We start from the raw sequence: 20843 nt of genomic DNA, 5'->3' as shown, positions 1-20843 counted from the left end.
GAATAGCTTTTTTAAATTTGAAAAAAAAAATACTTATTTGATGAATTCAGGTGTCTCCATATATTAGATAAATGTAATTTTATTTAATAAAATTATGCATTACTTTCCTTTACTGTACTCAGACAATACCTGTGGAAGCATCAATCCCACATAATACCAATAGAAAAGCAGAGATGTTAAAAATGTTTCAGATTGAGCACAGCGGAGTGATACTGTTTCAAACTTAATCCATCCTATGAACCCTTTGTGTGCCAAATGGTGACAAGATTGGGTTTTGATATTAACCAGTTTTGGCTGGATTCTTTTTCCTGAGTCGTTCCTGCTCACGGAAAACACATGTAGCCTACCTGCTACTTGTGTCTGGGTGTCATTGTGAAAAGTATTTGGACCCAATGAAAAAACGGGTTGGGTACCTTTTGTAGTTCTTCTACATTCTTTTAAAGAGGACAGGCTAGTTACTCATTTTGTCATTTTCCTGAGTCTACAAGCGGGTGTAAATTCTCTCTTACCATAACGTACATTTTTGTGATGAAGAATTTCCCTTTGGGGACAATAACTTCTGAAGGCTTTGACATAAGTCTTCAGGTTGACACGACCAGCCAGGTCTGACCAGTTTTTCACAAACCTGGCCAATCGACCAACCAGCTGGGTCATACCACAATGGTATGACGAGCAGCATCATCCTGGTTTCATTATTACCGTAACCACCATGTTTTCTGTATTTTTTCTAAAAATAAAAATAGACCTAAAAAGTTCTTAATGCAAAAAAAGAAACAAGGCACAAAGAAGTTGGAAATAATTAAAGGAACAGATTTGAGTTAAAAGTTTAAGATTTTTTTTTCAATAATTTCAGTAATGTTTGCATTTTCTCAGCTTTTGCAGTGATGAGAGCAGAATGAACTAAGCCTACATGTTTCAACCAAACAGAGGCCAACTTTATATTTTTTATGGTAGATGGTGAAGAGGACCGCCTTTTTTAATTTTTTTGTAAAGAATTTTGTTGATTTTTAATTGTTATTTATTTCAACAATACCACCAAAAGATTTCAAATGATTTATTGTCATGTGCAGAAAAAAAATAAAAAGGCTGGGCCCGGGCCAAGTCAGAAATGTGCTACTATTTTAAAATAATAATGAGTCCTTGCTCCCCAAACTGTCCCCGCAAGTCCCTGGTTGATAAGATAGTTAGTCTCTCTACAAAGACATGTATGTGTTCATTTAGGGATGAGCGCACTCACACGCATTGATACTAGTAAAGCATGGGTAAGGGGGGCCCATTGACCGGAGGTTTTCAGGGGCCCAGCCATTAGTGTGGGCAGGCCTGCACACACACACACACACACACACAGCAGCCTCAGACCTCACCAGCAATGGTCCGTCATTAGCAGCCGCAGTATTCAGATCTCCACGGGAGATACAATTTCATTTTGAGTGAACCTTGAACCTTGTTTGCCTTGAACTGCCAGTAATTCATTGTGTGTTAAAATTATTTGGAAGACTTCAGTCCCTGTTGAGATGACTATAATCTACAGTCCTTAATGTACTGTATAATGTGGAAATGGAAAGGTGTCAGTGTACCTCATGGCATTGTGACCTATGACATAACTGATTTATATCTGTTTGTGTAGTTGGTGACACAGTGCTTCTCCAAGTGAAAGACACCAAGCCTAAAATGTCAACTCATTATGAAGGTGAACCTTGAAATTGTTTGTATAGCAAGGTTTCAAATATTGCAATTTAATTTATTTATTGTATGTGTAAGTCTGTTTTGAAAATAAATGTCTAATTTCACAAACCCGTGGATTAATGAATGAAGATGTTATTTTACAGGACAGACACTTGACTGCTGACGTGGAGCAGTAGTTAGACATTAGTATGCATATTTAAAATGAAGGAACAGAGGAAGTGCATGGTAGAAAACCGATTTATTCATAAAAATAGAAGCAAAGAACAAAACATATCTAAATTTGAATGATGGACATACACACAGGCAATGCCCTCTGTTAAAAAACACTTTTACAGTATAAATAAATATATGACATATATGAGGCATTAATACTGTCTGCTTTCTGCACAAATAAGTCACAAGCAAACTTTGGAGCATCAAAAGGTTAGAGCACTGCATCTTCAGAGTTTGACTTTTAAAAGTTTGCGGTAAGAAATACTGACGCACATTCTAACCAAGTTTTACTTGTGTCTACTTGTTGACTGTGGTTGACTAAAAGAATATAATTTCCAGATATGAGAGGGAGGGGGAGGGGGCATATAAAACCACACTTTTTACTTCACTTATCAGATCTAAGGTATTTACCCTCGTGAGAATGAAAGTATACCTGAGCTGCTTCCACATAAAGATATTAAGTTCCACCAGGCATGTAGTTGTTTTTCAGAATCAAAGTGAAAAAAGAGGATAACAACATGCTACACCCGTAATACGCCACGCTGAGCACTACATGTATCATTCCCGCCTTTAAGATAAAGCGGAGTTGTTTTGCTTTTTACCAAACGGTTACGTTGTACGTGTCCCAGCGCGTTTGGGGGCAGGAGTTGTGTGAGTCTGGGAGTGCTGTCACTCTGAGGCACCATGGGGGCAGGTCCTCTGGTCTGACAAAACACCGTACAAAGGCTCCCAAAGCATGAGTCACATCTCTACCATCTAAATGGTGAGCATCATCCCAAGTGATGCATAAATCCATTTAGGAAAAGAAGACCTCACCGGAGGTTTGATGTCTGCAAATATACAATGACACAGTGTGTGAAACTGCCATCAGCTGTGTCACAACCCGGTGATACCCAGACCGGGAAAGAACTCGTTCCATCAACACAACTGCATCTTCCACATTAGGGGCTCTCTGGTAATCATGCAAACTGACCTCACATCAGCTATTTCATAAAAGCATACAGATTTGTACCAACGTATCAGTACAAAAAAAAAAAATACATTAAAATTAAAAGTTTTTTTTGACAAATATGTTAATAGCTCAATACAAATAGCCCCACTTTGGATCAACAACAGGACCCATAATGACAAAAAGATTTAGCACTCTTTCTATTGAGGTGCATTCCTCCAACAAGAAATGTTGTTATGTTTTGTGATGTTATTCAGCAATAAGGTGTTACTTTGCCCAGAATCTGTCTAGTGACTCGAATAGTAAAATACATTTTCACTTTTAAGAACTGCAATTCACACATTGTAATTGTTAACGTTTGTCATTTGAACTGGTTTCACTGCATTGCCTTGTGAGTCCCACATACATGTGTCCTTAATCAGCAGGTTGAAAAGCAACATAACAGAACATGTATAACGGGTAGAGGGACTGGTTGGACACACACCGTTTAATGCCGAGAACAATCCTTAATAAAAATCCTTTTACTTCACCTGTCATTCCGTCCGTTAACATACGGAAAGGCAAGAATCTGCATCACTTGCTGCATATTATCCCTTTAGCAAGTTATTTGAGGAGAAAAGCCCCATCTAATGTAAACAATGTAGCTGCAAGATGCAATTAGACACCCAATGTGGCCAGAAAAGAAGCACTTATAGAGTGAAGCACTTTGAATTGCTACGCCATTATGTCCTTGGCAGTTAAATATGAAAACAGTGGACACTTATTGGCTAATATGTTTCTCAATGTGAGACAATCTGAGGTCAAAAACTGTTATAACACAATACACAGGTGAGCTAAAGTTTTATCATTTCATGAAAAAACTAGTTGAATCAGCAGTGCATTCACACCTCAACAGTACACAGAAAAGCGTCTGGTAAAGACTGGCTCCACCATGTGGTTCAAACTGTCAACTACTAGATTTTAAGAGCACAAACAGCTGATGTTACCACAATCTCAATAAAGAAAGAAATCTCGTTCCAATAGGAACTGTGTATGACTGTGGCAGCACCAGAAACACATTAAACTATACAATTCAAACAAATATTTACAAGAACCTGGTGTGACTTTGTACACCATCCAATACAAAGTCTTTTATAAAGACAAACCTACTTCTGGAATTAGCTTTAAATACTGAATAACTCTCAAGACCGTAAATCATGTGGGTGAGTCTTATAATTATACTGTTTGTCCATTATAGTGTACATTTGCAACTTGTGTACACTTCAAATTATATTTGGACAAATGCTTATTGCCACATGGGCTTGTACCACGCTTTGGTAAATGATCTTCAGTCCTTCTCCTTTGGATCATCTTTGGTCTCTTTCCCTCTGGTGGTCTAATCGTTATCGTTGTCCTTGTTCAGGATGTCACGCAGGTTCCTGTTCATGTAGAAGGGCCGTTCAAGAGAGCCATCGTTCGACTCCAGGTCCCACACTAGGAGGCAGCAGTAGCAATATATTTAGAATCACAGCAAAGACAGAGACACTAAGCTTATCCACATTTTTTCTATTCAAACAAACAACAAGCAATGTACTTTGATAATGCACAGGACAGCACTTAAACCATTTATGTTTATTAAAAAAAAATTATTCACATTTTCATTGGATTTCATTGATAAAAAAAATGTGCCTATACAAAAAGAACACTGAATAACTTTCAGACAGATGTGTGTATTATACTTAGTATTAAAACAGCACTACATCTGAACCATCCAATAAAAAATTTACCAAAAATGGCTTTGACATCCTTTTATAAACTGTATCGCAAGAAAGGTTCCTGGTGTTAGGTCTAAAACCACAGAATAACAGGGAACATTTTTTTTTTTCACAACTAGGCACATAAACTAGTGGCTGCATTCATAAGTTTCCTGAAAAATGTCAGGTTCTTTTCATAATTTCAAGCAGAAACCATAAAATGTATTTTGAAGTCTTGACCTCCCACATTCTCCATCTGGTTTACAGTACTATGACCATAATGGAAACTTGATGATTGTGAACTTTTTTTTAATCTTTTTGTAATGATTTTAAAACAAGAGAAACCTGTTTTGCAAAGTGCAGAATTACACACCATTTTTTGGATCTGTGTGTTAATGTAAATACAGTGGATCAAAGCAACCTATAAAACCGATGGCAAACATCAACAGCCAGCAAAATAATCATGCTCGACAGAAATAAATCACATGGTTCTTTTCCCACGTGTGAAAGTGCATACACTTTACACTAGAAGACCGAAGTGCGACAAGAGGGTGCCCTGTAAGTCCACCACTTTTTCATGGCGACGCCTCATGCCGTAGTCCATCTGTGGCGTCTGTACATTTTATAGGTCCTCATGTTTGTTTGGGTAGAAATGCTCTTATCAATATTCGTCTCAGCCTGTGCGTCTGTCCTGCGAGTTGACATGTAGCCCCTCGGTAAGGCAGAGGTCAGCAGCGAATACAGAGAAGGAAAAAGAACAGAAGCGTGGCAGAAAGAAAGGCAAGTCTCTGAGTTGGCTTAAGAGAGGAAGTAAACTGCTGTCTATCTCTTCTAGTCTCCCCTGCCTTTGCCTGTGCAGAGCTGAAGTAAAAGCATGTCCTTTCTCATGTCCAGGCCATCTCTGACCAGGTTGGGATGCATCCAGTTTGTAATGTTTAGCCCTACAGCACTCACATCTCAAATGTCCAGACAGTGGATACAGAGAGAAGCGAGTGAGAGAGTCAACAGTTCAGCAAAATGGCCGCACGTTGCTCAGGAAGCGGTGCATAATTTGGCACCCTCTTCTCCTTTGCGCAAGATCTTGTGCAGGCCAGGAGACATGAAGTAGGGCTTGGAGGAAGAACCATCATTCCTCTCGATGTCTTCACCTGAGACCAGGTTTCCCAGCACAACAGAGGGAGCAGCAGGAATAGCAGACAGCAGACAGCGCACAGTGCGAAAGCCAGAAAGAGAAAGGAAAGCAAAGACTTAGTAGGGATAAACGATCAAAAAGGTCATGCAGGAATTAAAGAGAGCTGAATTAGCAGGAATCAGTTTCAGTTTAGGACAGATTTAAAGCGAGGAAATAGTCAACTGCTGACAAGCTGCTTGACATTTACTCTTAAACCTTGGGAGCCGCACTCAGTACAAAATAGTCATAATCTCACACACAGTGAGACTGGTAAAGCACTGACAAAGCACCATACTTACAAAAGCATAGGAACAGTGTGTCCACACACATGGCATAGACGTTAAAGAATCCATGTGCAATCATGTAGGATCCAAATATCACCGTCTGAAAGAATCAACCGGTCAAAGTCAGTTTATATTCGGCAACATGTCTCGCAGGTCTTTTTAGCTATGTGATGACAAAACAGATCTGCATTCTAACAAACACCAAAAAGGCCAAGAGTAATATGAACCACTTAGTCATGGATGTATGAACAAATCCTTCTGTAATAACTTTCAGAATAAAGCTAAGAATGATTATGGAAGTGTAGTTGATGTAAGTGCTTTAGAAGTTGCGATTTGCGGTTCAGAGTATTGAACATTTTGAGATATTGGTCGTTAAAGATGGTTGTATAGGAGAAATATGAAAGTGCAAACAGAAAAGGTTTATTAAAATAAACATCTAAATGTACGTTTTGGACTGTTTATGTATGCAAGTTTCAACAAAGACATAGTCTGAAAGCAAAATAGCCTGAAATCTCAAAATATACTAGTGCACGAAAAAATTGTTTTTTTGCCTGCAGTCAGTCAATAGTCCATACGTTATACTGTATCCTTACCACAAGGGGGACCCAGTAGTAATTTAGGGACGGCACCTCCTCCTGAGTGAGGGGTATCTTACGTGTGAAGAAGAAAAATGCAAGAACACCTGGGAAACATAAAAAAAGTGAGTAAATAACAAACAGACTTAAAGGACAAGCAGACCTAAAGGACCAAACATAAATACATGTACCGGTAAGGATTTCTTTGGACACATCAACAAAGACAGCATGTAAAATTAAATAAATATATTTTATAATGGGCTAAAATGAGTTGAAAGGGGGAAAATGAATGGATTACTAAATTGAGGTACTATCAAATCAAATGTCTTACACTAGTGAAACAATAGTGACAAAATCACACAATTTCTTTTTGTACATGGCTTCGAGAACTTATGATTAATAGTTCTAGTATAAATTTGGATTTTTGATCTCACAAATTTAATTGCATATAAGAGATTTAGTTGTTTTCACGGACCGGCAGATAACATGTGGGACACAGTTAAAGTATAGCATGTGCATAGCAAAAATAATTGGGAGGGAGACAATTTAGCATTGTCTTTATATTACGGAGGATGACTCATCCTCTTTGTACTTTCTTCATTTATTACACTGTTTACGTAAACTCACCGACGCTTCCTGAAATAAGCAGTTTACCCAAGAAGAGCAGAAAGTCGGTCACACTGTTCAAGACAGCCACCCTAAAGACAAGGCAGACCCACAGACACCACAGAAGGGAGAAAGGCCATGTCAATGCACCATTACCGGTATAAACATGGTGGTCAGTAGAATGCATAACCCTCAATTCTTGATTATTTCACTGACTTGCATACAGTGAATCTACACATTTTATATAAGTCTTTGATACCAAATCTGAACATCTTTTATTTTAACAAGTCCGGCATATTAACAGAGTTGAACAAACAAATGTAAACCATTCAAATGGAAAATATAAGTATGTTTTCTTACCGGACAATATTCCTCATCAAGAGGAAGAAAGCATCCTTGGAAGAGGTGCAGAAGTTCTTACCATATATTGCTATCTATTGGTGAGAAAAAAGAGAAGGTTCTCAGTAGAGGGTAATTGGGTACAATCCAGGCCCACTAACAGCTGTAATAAATCAGTCCAAACATCAGGGGCAAAGCTTATCTTTCTTTACTCACCATAATGTAAGCATTTCTGTTTAAAAACTTGATGCAATGTTCCAGGCACCAGAAGCAGCATTTGAGGCAGGAAAGCACGTATCGAGCGACTTTATTTTGAGAACCTGGGAAAACATCATCCATCATCAACATCTCATTTAAAAAAACGGTAATCATTAAGTTGTGCGGAAGAGTGGGAAGATGAGTGGTTTTAAAAGTCATAGTTTACCTTTCAGTTTGAGATCTATGTACTCCAGAACAACTCGGAACACCTGCACCACAGCGAGGACCAGAGACCCAAAGGCTAGAGAACCTGTGTGGTAGCTGTGACAAAAGAAATGTGGGATTCTTAAGAATCTGTTTCCTGAATCTTTTGCCATACAGAAAATATTAGTGCAGCACTGGAGATTTTTACTTTGACAGATACAAAAGGGACCTGTTGCAGCTTCCTACCGTATAGCTCTGCTAAAAGAATTGTAGAGGGGGCAGCTAGGAATGTCCTTAGGCTTCCTCAGGGCCCAGTAGTAGGACGCAAAGGCTCCGGCCAAGGTGCACTGGCCCAGCGCAATGGTGAAGTTGACCAGCCAAAGGAACACGAACAGGTTAAATACGTGGAGGACTATTATGTAGCGGTGGTACACACTCTCCCCGCCGTAGAAGGCAAACAAGCACTGTGACCCGGGGCAGACTGTGGTAATGTTGGTCTGATAGAAAGTCTGAAAGAAAGCAAAATATTTGATCCGGATACATAGTCGGATGTGACTGAGTAATGTGACACCATATTTGCTCAAATACTTCTGTAAGACTTAAGGCATAACGTTGTCCTCTTCCAGTGTATGGCTTCATATAATCCTACATTTAGTTGTGCGACCGCATAGCATAAAAAACCTTTTAGACACTCACATAGAATAACCGAACACAAACCAGGGGGCTGCAAAAAACATCTGTCAAACAAGCATTTTATAGCTGATAGTTGCAAAAAAAAAATCTATTAGAGCATTGGAGATTCATTTGAATGGTTCTCACACTGTACTCACTGCCAGCCACCAGATGTTGCTTTAAAATAAACTATTACATTTGCTTTAATTAATAAGTTCTGTATTGGGGAAAAAAAAAAGTTAAGCGATGTAAGCGTTTTTTTCTGAAAAGAAACAAAGCAAAAAAAAATACTTCTCCTATATATAAGCAATTCATTTTGTAAAAAAGTGGGGGACTAACCTTTGGACTGCATGTGAGGTTGGCGTACATGCAATTGTCATCATTGGGTGCGACCTTGTAGACTGCGCTACCAGATGATGCTAAGAATCTGAGGGGAACACAAGTTAAGGGACAAAACAAAGGGTCATTTTTCTCCACACAGAGACCTGCTACTTGTAAAAATAAACAAATAAAGTAATTTAATTCTAGCAGACATTGCAATGCTGGATGTGTGTAAAACAATTGACAGAGACATAACAAATAGGAACACCAGCATGTTTCAATTTAAACCCCAAGTGAAAAAAAAGCGGACGTAGTAGAATTCCTGTACTCCTCTGGATGAAACAGTTCGTCACCAAGAAGGATACACTGCTGTGACGGCCCAGTACGCGATGCAGATGGAAATAAAGAAAAAGGTGATGATGGGATAGAAGAGAGCGGTCATGATGTAGCCGATGGCCCTAAAAGCAAGAAAGATATTTTTGGTATTTTGTTGTATGTACAAAAAGTTAAATGCAACATTTTATTATAAAATAATCAACAGGGGTTGTATCCACAATTACCTGCTTCCCTCCTTTAGTAATGCGATAGCGATGCTAAGCCTCGACCTCAGAAATATCAGGATCAGCACAATGATGACCTCAATGACAGCGAGTGAGATCACTGCAAAACAAATGATATGTTGAATTATCAGTGAAGCTCGTATGATGAAATCCAAAAGGTGTGATTTAAAGGTATGTTAGTGAATGACAGCGTACTGAAGATGAGCCAGGTCTGGCTGAGCTGAAGGTAAATGCTGAAGTCTGTGTGGAAGCCGATATCAGAGATGGTGACGTTACTCCCTGGATTCTTCATCAGTGTGCTGTACTCCCAGTAGCAGTGCCAGATACCTGAAAGACACAGAGAGAGAGAGAAGCGTGAAATCCAAGAAAGAATACAACAATAGCGAAATCTGTTTGAGTTTGCTGTGACAACAGAGCAACAATAGGGGCCAGATCCACTAAGAATGGGTTGCGTGCTCTAATAGCTCCATGATTTGCGGCGAAATAGTGAGAGCATACTGCCCAGTTAGCACCGTATCCACAAAGGAATTTGCACTAAGTATATTATGGTGCTAACACGCCCACACAGTTTGCGCTCGTTTTGCGTGATTTGAGTGAGCGGAGTATAGACATATATCGGGGCGGCTGTGGTGAAATGGTTATGGCGGTCAACCACTCAACTACAGGGTCGGTGGTTCGATCCCCCGTCTCCCCGCCACATGTCGAAGTGTCCTTGAGCAAGGCACTGAACCCTTAATTGCTCGCGATAGTTAGCCTGCTATCAGTGTATGAATGGTAATGTGGGAAGGGAACAGGTCTCCCTTGAAAAAGAGTTTCTGGTCTCAATGGGATTTACCTGTATAACTAAAGGTAAAAAGGAAGGGAGCAATTTTGCACTGGATTTTGAATATTCCCTCATTTACACAGGTTTATCTTTTAGTGAATCTGGTCCTAGATGAATGTGGGTTACTGTGTTGTGGTGCATACTCACCAAAGCCAACAGCGGCGATGACAGCAAAGATAATGAACCACAGGAGCACGCCGGCAGTGTAGCGCAGGAGCAGGATAAAGAGCAGGCTGACCACCATGGTTATCACCAGACCACTGCAACATGATATGCACATACTGGTAATACTGGGAACTGACCCAGAGGTGACCACTAAACAAATACATGGTGCTATTTAAATGTCCTCTTGTTGTAAATTCCACCATTCCACGGTTCAGGCAGGTATGAGACAGTATCAATCATTCACTTCACTGATGGGTCAGATTTGGTCCAGCCACAGAGGAGCACCATAATCCAAAAAAAGAGTGGAGACAATATGAAAAACAACGAAAGCCACAACTATTCTTACATGAGGATCCAGTCCCAGGAATTTGCATAATCCTCAAAGATCTTTATGCCGATTTCTTTGGCATTCAGCAGATTGGCAATTCCTCTGTGATGGAGTAACAGGGTGAGATGGGAAAAAAGTGGGACAGAGAAGAGGTGACAAAAAAGAGATTTAGTAAAGACACAGAGAGGGGCTTTGGCAGGGTTGTGTTACTGGTTCTAAGCGTTTGATAACTAGGATTTCTCACAAACATTTTGACACTATATTTATCTGTAATACTCTCTTTGAAACAAAGATGAATACAGTTTCAAAATGCTTTTGATATTCTCAGCTTTGAGAACTACTTATTGGGTTATGAGGGCCTGGGGAAAAAAGTTTCCAAACTATGAGCCACAAAACAGCATTAGTGTTACTGAAGCGCTATAGAGCAATTGTTCTCAAGTATGGCTGCAAATGGGATAGCAGTGTGTTACTGAATGTGATTCACAGGTGCACATAGTGGATTAGCATCGGTTATTGGGTATATGTGTTCGACCAAGAACCCATTTCTTTCTCTTCACAGCACAGGTACTGTAAGTGTTTGATTACCAATGAAAACAAATGGAGAAGTCTTCACACATTCTCCTCATGCTAGGTAAAGACAAAACTACTTTTCCAAAGACAAATGAGTCAGCATAAAACCAAACATATTTCTTGCAAATTACAAATTATACACATGGGATGAATTACATATCAATGTGAAGTCCATTTAAATGGCACATGATAGTTCAAGTTCATCTTATCCCTTCAGTAAAATGCTTCAGTTCACACACAAACCACAAAACTAGTGGGAGTGTCAGAACATGGCTACTTCAAAGTTTGACTGCAGATACACTGCCCTATGACTCACGCAAATCTCTCAAGAACAGTCAGGGGAGGAAAAGAGGACAAGCTAACATTGATATGGGACTGACAGAACAGACACGTCTGAAAACAACCCTAAGAGGAAGAGCTCTAATTCAGCTCCCTAAAGGTCAATAAAACAATTTCCATGGGCAAGAGTTTGGATCATATCCAGCACTGTTATGCAAACTTGCTTTCATATCTAGATCAAGGGAGAAAATCTAACGACCACCAGGGGGCACCACATCACACTCTATTTGACTGAAAAGCACAGCAACCAGACAGCGACTCACACAGTAGTAGATGACTTGATGTTCTGAAGTTGATATGTGCCAAAAGCAGTTGGTATTAATCTATCCTAATTCCTGTCCACAGTTGCAGGCGGAGGTATAGAGGAGCAGTTTCTTCATGATGGCGGGCTTGAGCGGGAGGGTTAGTCTACACATAGCTAAAGGCTACAACAGAGGCAAAGTTAAAAAAGCTGAATTAAAAATGTTGAGACCTTTCCACTCCTTGCTGCATGGCGGTTACTCGGCTACAACAAGAAAAGGCATTAAAGCATGTTACATTCCCGGGAAATTCAGAGGAAACAACGGTTTACCACAGCATTTATCATGTATCTAATATCAGCTCACTGGTTTAGATACATGATCTCTCTGCTTATCCAAAGTTTGCGATCTCAGCCCAATGTCATGTTGATAGCATAGGTTTAGCACTCAGAGTAGCCTCTGTCAGCTGGTAGGTTCCCCTGAAGATCTACTCTGGAACTTGCGTGTAAGCTGCTTTTTCATGCAAGTAACATGCAAACAACTTTGAATGTGGTTATACACATTCCTGGGCATCGTTGACATGCCCACTTGTCCTACCCTGTACAATTTGTGCAGAACTCTCTGGGTGCAGAGTTGGAAGCCCTATTGACAGTATAACAGTTTTGCAACATTTTATTTTACAAGGTGGATTATTTATGCATTATATTTTATTACAGCAAGAATGCCAATTTGTATGTGAATTTTATAATTGCAGGACTTAACTTGTTGAACAACAAGGACAAAGATTCACATTCAGGGAAGCAGATCTTACTTGGCAGCAGCCTTGAGGTCGGTGACATTTCTTGGTTTATTGTCACCGTCTTTGAAGATTGTCTGATTCGCTACAGATAGAACTCCATTTCTTGTAAGGAAATCAGGGAAGCACCGCTGAAGGACTGAAACACATTTTTGTTATTTGCCTTTATTGGCTTGGAAAACAAACAGTGCGCTATTGTGGGCTACTGTGTTTACAGTTATTTAGATTCACTTACAAGGTCTGCTTGGAACAATCATAGATGGGCAGTCTTCATCTCGAATGACTTCTAGAACTGTCTGAAAGAGAAACAACGGAGAGACGATGATTTAAATGATTTGGAACGAGAGACGTATTACTTTCCATTCATGCAACACAGTAATTACCATAATTACACACAAGTGTCAATTAACAGATCTTTCCTGTCATGTAGGTTGCTGTATTTATATAAAACCTTATGCTACTTGCTGCTATCTATAATTTGCGATAGGGAAAATAATGATTTAACTTCAAAATTTAAGGATAACTAAATTCACTCGAGTTATGCAAGGTTTAATATTAAGACATTATAACGTGGGATCATTAATCCATGATCAAGACCAACAAGTCGGTTGGGACAGAGTTGGACTGAATCCTGTGTGACGCTAGCACTATCATACTTATGATCCTGTGGGAAGGGAATTCAGTGATTCAGTCCAAACAAACAGTGTGACTGACTTGTTAGGTGCTCCCACACACCAACTCACTCTTTGGTCCTTACACACCATCATACCAACGTCACCATCACTTAAGCATTGGGCTGTGATGTGCATCAGCAGCTGCTAGCTCACTTCAGCCTGTCTCTCAAAGCACATTCAAATGATTTCTTTATTACTATGACTGTACTGATAAAACTGGTAAAATCTGAGAATGAATTACTTTATTGATTTATTTTATTTTGTTGTAAAAGGCATGATTATATAAATGTAATCAAAACTATATAAGATAACATTATATTTGATTTAAAACTATGCCTCAAAGGGAAGAAGATTGGTATAAGCTGTCATAATTTATACCCCATAGAAGCACTTTCATTCCTTTTTCGCCTGAATAAAATGAAGTATGGGGATGTACAGTATCTGCTCTTCAAAACAGAAGCGAGTGAGCACTCCATCCAGAAAAGGCATGGGGATCCATAAATAGACTTTCATCCGGTCTGCAAGAAAAAGGAACGGACCACTAACCACCGTCTCTCACCTTACTGCCAGCCGCGAAGTCCGGCTTGCAGAATTGCTTGTAATATGCCCAGGTTTTGGTATTCCACGCATCCAGGAGAGTGGCAAATTTGTCAGGGCACTTGGATACACAGAGCTGCAAGAGGCAAAACACATCCTCTTAATGAGAAAGCCCATCAATCTTGCATAATCAAGCATGGAGGAGAAGTTGGAAAGGAACATAAAGTTGTGTAGAAATGTAATGCCAAAAGCTGTGTCCGGCCTTTTACCTGGGTTGTAGGGCACTGGAGGGTAATTAAAACAGCAGGATTGGCACATTTCAACATGTTGAAGTAGAACAATTTGGATTTATTGCTGTGGAGACAAATAATGAGGACAACGATATTGGTCAGATTAGAAAGAAGACTGAAAGAGAATTGAGTCCAGTCCAGAAAGAATTTAAGCACACAAACACACACACGCACGCACGCACGCACGCACGCACGCACGCACACACACACACACACACAGAAAGACAGACAGGCAGGTAGGCAGGCAGGCAGGCACACACACACACACACACACACACACGCACACACACGCTAAGCCTGCAATAATTAATCACAAACCATCTCAGTGCATTGTGATTGTGACTTGTGAGAAGATCACAATGGAAAGCTGACAAGCCACAATTTTGGGAACACAATTATTCCAGCGTAAAACAATTTAAGAAATTGATTTTTCCACTCACGCATTGGGGGTGTTCTTTTGGCCACAGAACTGACCTCGGCTGTCAGTTGAATAGACGACCTTCCTGGGGTCGCCATGGATCCAGGCTGCAAACATGACAGAACAGGTTTTTGTACTTGGAACTGTATGGCTTTGGACATGTGTAGCCCCATATTAGACACATATTCCTGATACTGGCAGTGCTGCTGCTGCCTGGATTTGCTTACTGAGGTACACCACCAGGCAACTTACAACTACCCCACTCTCTCTGCTTCTCAAACAACACATGCTATCATTCTTAGGACTGTTTATTTGCATTGCATTATTATTGAGGAACAGCTGGTCAATGGTGTTCCTGTATGGGTTTCCTCAATTATATGAGTGCAATGCATCAGGCAAAGGATATGATGAGCTCTCTCTCTCTCTCTCTCTCTCTCTCGCTCTCTCTCTCTGTGTGTGCTAACAGAGTACATCAAAACATAAATAACAAGAAAGCAATAGAAACTCAGTTGGAGGATTGCAAGTTTGCATATCAATTAAGAGGAGACAGCTACACACAAACAAAAATAATAAATAAAAGACCAATCCAGTTTAATTTCTTTTGTTCTTTTTGTCTTGACAGTAGTTGAAGTAAATCTGAAATTCAATTTCCTAGGCAATTCTTTCACCTTGCCAGTCAATGAAGGATTGTGCTGGATGCGAGAGACCACAACAAAGGTGGCCTACAAGTGTTTGAAATTACAAAAAAAAAAAAAAAAAAAAGAATGGTGCCGAAAACACACCAAGTTCTGATCTGATTGCAGACATGTCAGGGTTTACTTGAAGTCGCATCCATTGTTATGGCTCCTGCTATTTTTAAATGATTGGTAAACAGTTGTAAGTCTTTCCCACGTCCCATGCTCAGATTGAGACATGACTACAATGACAATTGGCAAGGGATGGCACTTTGGTGACAACATTGGGATTTTATTCTCCCACTTATTTGTGATTTATATCCTTAGCTGTGCGACAATGGAAATGTTTGGTCAGGTGTGTTGAATAGAACAGTAGTGGCAGAAATGAAGAAAGCAAGAGAGAGAGAGGAATGAAAGTAGAAAGAGAGAATGAATGGAAAAAAATGAAAAAGGGGAATAGGAAAACTTGAGGGAAGACGGGCAAAAGAGGAGAGGAAGAAAAGGAGAGTTGATAGGGAGATTCACAAGACTGTATGGCCTCAGTGTGCTCTCTGTCACACTTCAGTGAACTAAATGGCTTCGAGAATATCTGAATGAAATGAGAGCCAGAGGGAATCACTGGTCATCCAGTCAAAGAACTTGACAGGGACATCAAAACAGATTTTCTAATACGATACCCTCGAGTCAAAAAAATCACCCAGAGTAAACTGCATAAGCCGCATGTTGTGGTGAAAGTCCCACTTATTATAAGAATAGCCCATTCTCTGGGGTTAACAAATCAAACATTTTGTCGAATCACCCACCATGAAATTATGAATAAATCAAACAAAAAAAACAACAACAAACAAAACAGCTGTCATTGCATCATCTCCTTTGTTTGATTTGGTGAAAATAACACTATATAAACTCACAGGTCGACACTTTTCACTTGCCAATTCACATCACTAGCTTGAGGTGTTGCTTTGTACAACCCGGCTGAACAGGATAAGTGAGCAATCCATACTTACAAACCTAGAACATTGTATCACCACTTGTGTGCATGTTTTTGTGACATTATGAAAGTGTTGTATGATGTAATCTGCAGCCATGTGTCAAACTCACCCACTGTACCCAGAGCGATGTAGCCAAGGATGACGATCATGAAGATAACACAACAAAGCACATCGGTGCAGCTCCTGGGGGGAAAAGATAATTAAGATTGGGTGAGAACAAATAAGTGATTTGTGACAGGAGAAACTAGAATGTAGGGTTATTTATGAATGGTTGAGTGTTATGGGTCAGCATCTTGAGCAAAAAGCATGTACTAATGTGTCCCCAGAGGGAAATGAAAGTTTGCCTTACTGTGCACGTTTTAATTAATTATTAGGAATTAGGGCTGCAACACTACAGGTATTCCTATCAAACCGTCACTATAGAGGCACTAACGGGTTGTTCAAGAGGTGAACCGTGATCCGTAATTATGGCGTCAATAGCGTTAATATGGTCTAAATATGCCGAATGTACAGGCTTGTTTTGAATGCATATAGAACCTGCACTTTTATTTGAGAAGAATTTAATTTATTTTAGAACTTGGAGCAGTATTCTTTTTATTTACATATATACACTACAGTGTGTGTGTGTATATATATATATATATATATATATATATATATATATATATATGTATGATGAATATAACTGTCCATATACTGTATATATACTGTATATATATATTATTTGTATGTTGCATTTAATTTGAATCACTTGCTGAGTTGCTGACAGCTAAAAAATGGTTCACTGTAATTGTTAAACTAATTAAACTTCTGCTCCTTACAAACAAGCAGTTTTTTTGCATATAGAGTATATGTATTTTTTGTAACTTTTGTGTAACGTTAGACTTTGATTCAATCCTTCACATTCTTGGTAATCATGACGAAGTAAGTTTGAGCTCTATATCTGGGTGCCGTGCTTGATGCCATGCATGATGAAAAGTGTCTTTTTCAGAGAATCTGTGGTAAAGCTCAACTGACTTTCTAATGAGATCCTGAATCCTCCCCCAGAGTTAACTGTCCCACTGGCGCAGAGGCAGCTATTTGAAGACTGCCTCTCTCTCTCTCTCTCTCTCTCTCTCTCTCTCTCTCTCTACATTAGCCTCAGTCTGCTGGTCTAAAGCAGTGTCTCAGAGTATTTCTTCACCGTCTCACTGCAGCCTGCCTCCCATAACAAGCTTTATTCCTGTCCTTTTCACCCAGAGAGAAGCTGTCAGTCCAGCCCTTTTTACCTCTTTTTCAGAACTATTCAGACCCTAAGTGTTGAAGCCTTGAATAAGTTCAATCCACTGCCCAGTAGTACCACATGATACAAGGGACATGCGTACCCCCCCCCCCCCCCCACCCCCGCCACAGCCCCCCGCTACACACATTGCCTTGAGAGACTCTCATCCCCCCCCCCCCCCCGGCTTTACCCTTCTCCTCTTTCATCCAGAGGAACAAGGCCAATGTCAAAAGGAGGCCTGAGCTCAGAGAAGTGGCAGTGTTTCCTTTGTGTAGTTCTTTGAAGAGTGAATTGTCCTTGTTTTGTATGCAGCATGGTTACATGGTTCTGATTGCACAGGCTCCACATATGGGCGCTGCTCTTCAGCCCCAAATACTGTTTCATTATTAACTAGCAGACAGTCAAAGACAGACTTGAGCACTGATGCACACAACAAGGGATATCAGCTGAGAATCAACCCATTCTATGAGGGATAAAATAGCTGAAACAGACACTAATCAATGCAGCCACATTAAAATGCAAATATGAAACCTATATCAATATTTTAACTGAATTATCAGTGTAGCTTATCAGATTTTAGGATGAGTGGTCTTATTTAAGCTTGCATCGCCAATGATCCTGGATTCTTTGCAGTAGCATCTGCGATTAGGAGCATTTTATGCACCGTGTTAATAAATGCAGTACAGCTTGCAATCTATGTTAACAGGATGCTCTGCTAGATTAGTTTGCTGTACTTGGCAATAGCGAGGATTGAGATTATGTTGTGTCCCAGCAGAGCTGCTAATACTCCTTGTTTCTCATTTCAGTACAAGACGACTCCATAATTGCCACTCTTATCTGAATTACATTAAGAAGACTGGAATTCAAAATGCTATATTCTCCACTAAGAACCTGGCCAGCACTTTAGCAGCTGATAATAACTGAGAACTGACCCAAAGCCCATGTGCGCTGTTTCTTCAGGAAAACATTCCAACATCAGCTGAAACCGCCAATAGATGACATTTGATAACAAAAGACTAAAAGAGCAGCCATGGGAAATAAGGCGTGTCAGCCATATCACAGGGCGTAAACCATTTTTCTGAAAGCAAAGCAATTCTTTTTTTGGACGATATTAGAGAAAAGAAGGCAGCTAAAGTGAGCACAGCCCCGCCTGGTGAAGACAGCCACAGTTTCACACTGACAGTGAATTGTGCATATTATTAACAAAGGGAGACAAGGGAGTAACATTTCCTTTCATTCAAAAAAAGAACATGGGGAGGAGCTGTCTGGGTTGCCATGGCGATGGCTGCATTTCTTTACTTTGAAACCCCTCTCCATCCTCTTGATGGTTGATAAGTTAGCTATCACTCTGAGCCGCACATCACAGGTGATTAAAGGGGGAAGATGTGAGGGGTGGGAGTTCTAAGCTGACATTGCCTCTCCTCCACCGTAACGTGACTGTTAGTGTAGATGTGTCTTGTTTCCCAACTCCCACATATAGAGAGGACTGCATTATTAAGAAAAAGTGCAAACACAGCACCACAGTGCATATACAAAGTTACCCCCTGAAGCCTGCAAGGGTGAGTGGTGAAGCAGCTGACAAATTTAGGAGAGTGAAAACAATTCTGCTTTGTTCTCTTATCTCAGGGAAGCAGGGCACATGCACTTGCACTGCAAATGAGATCCAAAATACTGTATAGTATATTAGTTCAAATCTATTCTGACCCCGAAATGACCTCCATCCCAATCTTCAGATGCCCCATACACACACACTTGCACCTCACAAAAAGTGATTTTGACAACAAACTTTCTCCAGAATCACTGACTCAACCTTTAAGTTCTGAAAGCTCTGTTAAAAAAACTTTTGTTTTAATTTTTACATTTGCAGTGCGGATTTTCTGCAGCAGAAGCCAAGGTGACACAGATGGCAGCAGTGCCATAGGATAGCCATTGTGGTGTGAATCTGCCAGCCTGTCCCTGCTTTGGAACAGACATTATCAGCGAGGGATATTTAAGGGGCCAGATTTGCACACAAAAAGGATATTTCTCACGGTCAAAGGAGCAAAGAGGGACACTGGTTCAAGCGAGCAGCTTTCCTGACAAACCTAAAGCTCCTTTAGGTAAGTTGTCACACAATCTGAAACAGCAGATAGAGAGAGTGCCTGATTTGTAATGAAATTCATGGTCGTGGGCCTCGTGGCTCATTCGTGTACATTTTTATATTATATCTGCAAATTGTATTGTTTATAGCTGGAGACAGATAGTTTGCATTGACAGTCCACTTCTGTCTGGCTTTTTGAGGACTGCTCAATAACCATACATACGGTTACTTCATTCAGGCAACGAGCTCGCATGAAAACAAGACGACCACAGAGTCGGTTCTCTTCCAGTTCTCATTAAGAAAAGCCTCTGAGCCACAGAAACATCAAAGTATCCTTGGTGTCTTCAACCAGCTGTAGCAGTGAAATGGACTGGAGAGGGTGGGATAGAGAAACACGGGAGAGCTGAAACATGCCTTCACAGCAGCATGCCAAACTCACATTAAACATAAAAGAGATAAGAGCCTACATTTTCTCGTAAAACTACTTAATCATCAAAAAAAAGCCTATGGTGATGACACCCTCTAGGGATTTTGCTTTGTTGCAAGGTTTTGCCCCTCGTTGTGCCATAGTTCTGTGTTTCAAAATGTAGATGATCGCAATCTCTCAAGCATCGAAATTGGACATCACTTTGTGTTCTTTTTTAATGTGTTATATAGAAATGATGATGGCTTAGTCTAGACCTGAGGTGGGCAATTAATTTCCCCAAAGGGCCACATCAGAATCAGGGACTGTTGTGGAGGGCCGGACCAAAAGGCTCAACTCAATTCTGTCAATATTAGTCGTATCTTTTTATAAAAAGAAGTAAAGTATATGGTTTTGATAAGCTGCAGTAAATGTTATGGCAAAGAAAAAGCCATAAAAAGCCATGAAAATGCCAACATTATACCACTTAATCAACATTTACCATAGCAATTGTGAACAAAACGTGCAAGAAGCAGAGGAACCTTGGCCATACTTCCCAATTTAGAGACCTGTTATTCCGAAACCAAAGTGAGGGGCTTGGGGGTTCACCCCCAGAAAATTTGAGCTTCAAAGCCATTGTTTTCTGCATTATAGTGACTTTAAAATAATGAAAATAACAAAAAATTAAAATAAGTATCCTACACTGCAACACAATTTTGGTTCATTATTATCCATTACTTGTA

The 20843-nt window shown here is 40.0% G+C and overlaps 2 protein-coding genes across 3 annotated transcripts in view; both read right to left on the bottom strand.

Moving 5' to 3' along the window:
* The window catches only part of erich3 (glutamate-rich 3), a gene marked incomplete at both ends in the record, with an annotated part of 239266 nt that overhangs the window by 28911 nt on the left and 189512 nt on the right, over positions 1-20843 (bottom strand).
* The window catches only part of slc44a5b (solute carrier family 44 member 5b), a gene marked incomplete at its 3' end in the record, with an annotated part of 37503 nt that continues 18710 nt past the window's right edge, over positions 2051-20843 (bottom strand). The window contains exons 3-23 of one of the 2 annotated variants that reach the window (XM_080033014.1): positions 16466-16539; positions 14713-14797; positions 14252-14336; positions 14005-14118; positions 13007-13067; positions 12787-12910; positions 12209-12241; positions 10846-10929; positions 10482-10594; positions 9707-9838; positions 9512-9611; positions 9317-9409; positions 8970-9057; positions 8205-8467; positions 7981-8075; positions 7773-7876; positions 7578-7651; positions 7239-7309; positions 6630-6718; positions 6052-6136; positions 2051-4321 (exon numbers count right to left, since the gene is read on the bottom strand). In XM_080033014.1, coding sequence (XP_079889140.1) covers positions 4224-4321; positions 6052-6136; positions 6630-6718; positions 7239-7309; positions 7578-7651; positions 7773-7876; positions 7981-8075; positions 8205-8467; positions 8970-9057; positions 9317-9409; positions 9512-9611; positions 9707-9838; positions 10482-10594; positions 10846-10929; positions 12209-12241; positions 12787-12910; positions 13007-13067; positions 14005-14118; positions 14252-14336; positions 14713-14797; positions 16466-16539 — 2065 coding nt within the window. Of the gene's footprint in view, positions 4322-5613; positions 5730-6051; positions 6137-6629; positions 6719-7238; positions 7310-7577; positions 7652-7772; positions 7877-7980; positions 8076-8204; positions 8468-8969; positions 9058-9316; positions 9410-9511; positions 9612-9706; positions 9839-10481; positions 10595-10845; positions 10930-12208; positions 12242-12786; positions 12911-13006; positions 13068-14004; positions 14119-14251; positions 14337-14712; positions 14798-16465; positions 16540-20843 lie in introns of those variants that run through there. The other variant, XM_080033015.1, reaches the window with a different exon arrangement.

The sequence above is a fragment of the Ammodytes marinus genome (genome assembly GCF_949987685.1).
Source record: "Ammodytes marinus genome assembly, chromosome: 8".
Lineage (NCBI taxonomy): Eukaryota > Metazoa > Chordata > Actinopteri > Uranoscopiformes > Ammodytidae > Ammodytes > Ammodytes marinus.
Note: the sequence above shows the minus strand (reverse complement) of the source record. Positions and strands in the feature narration are given on the sequence as shown.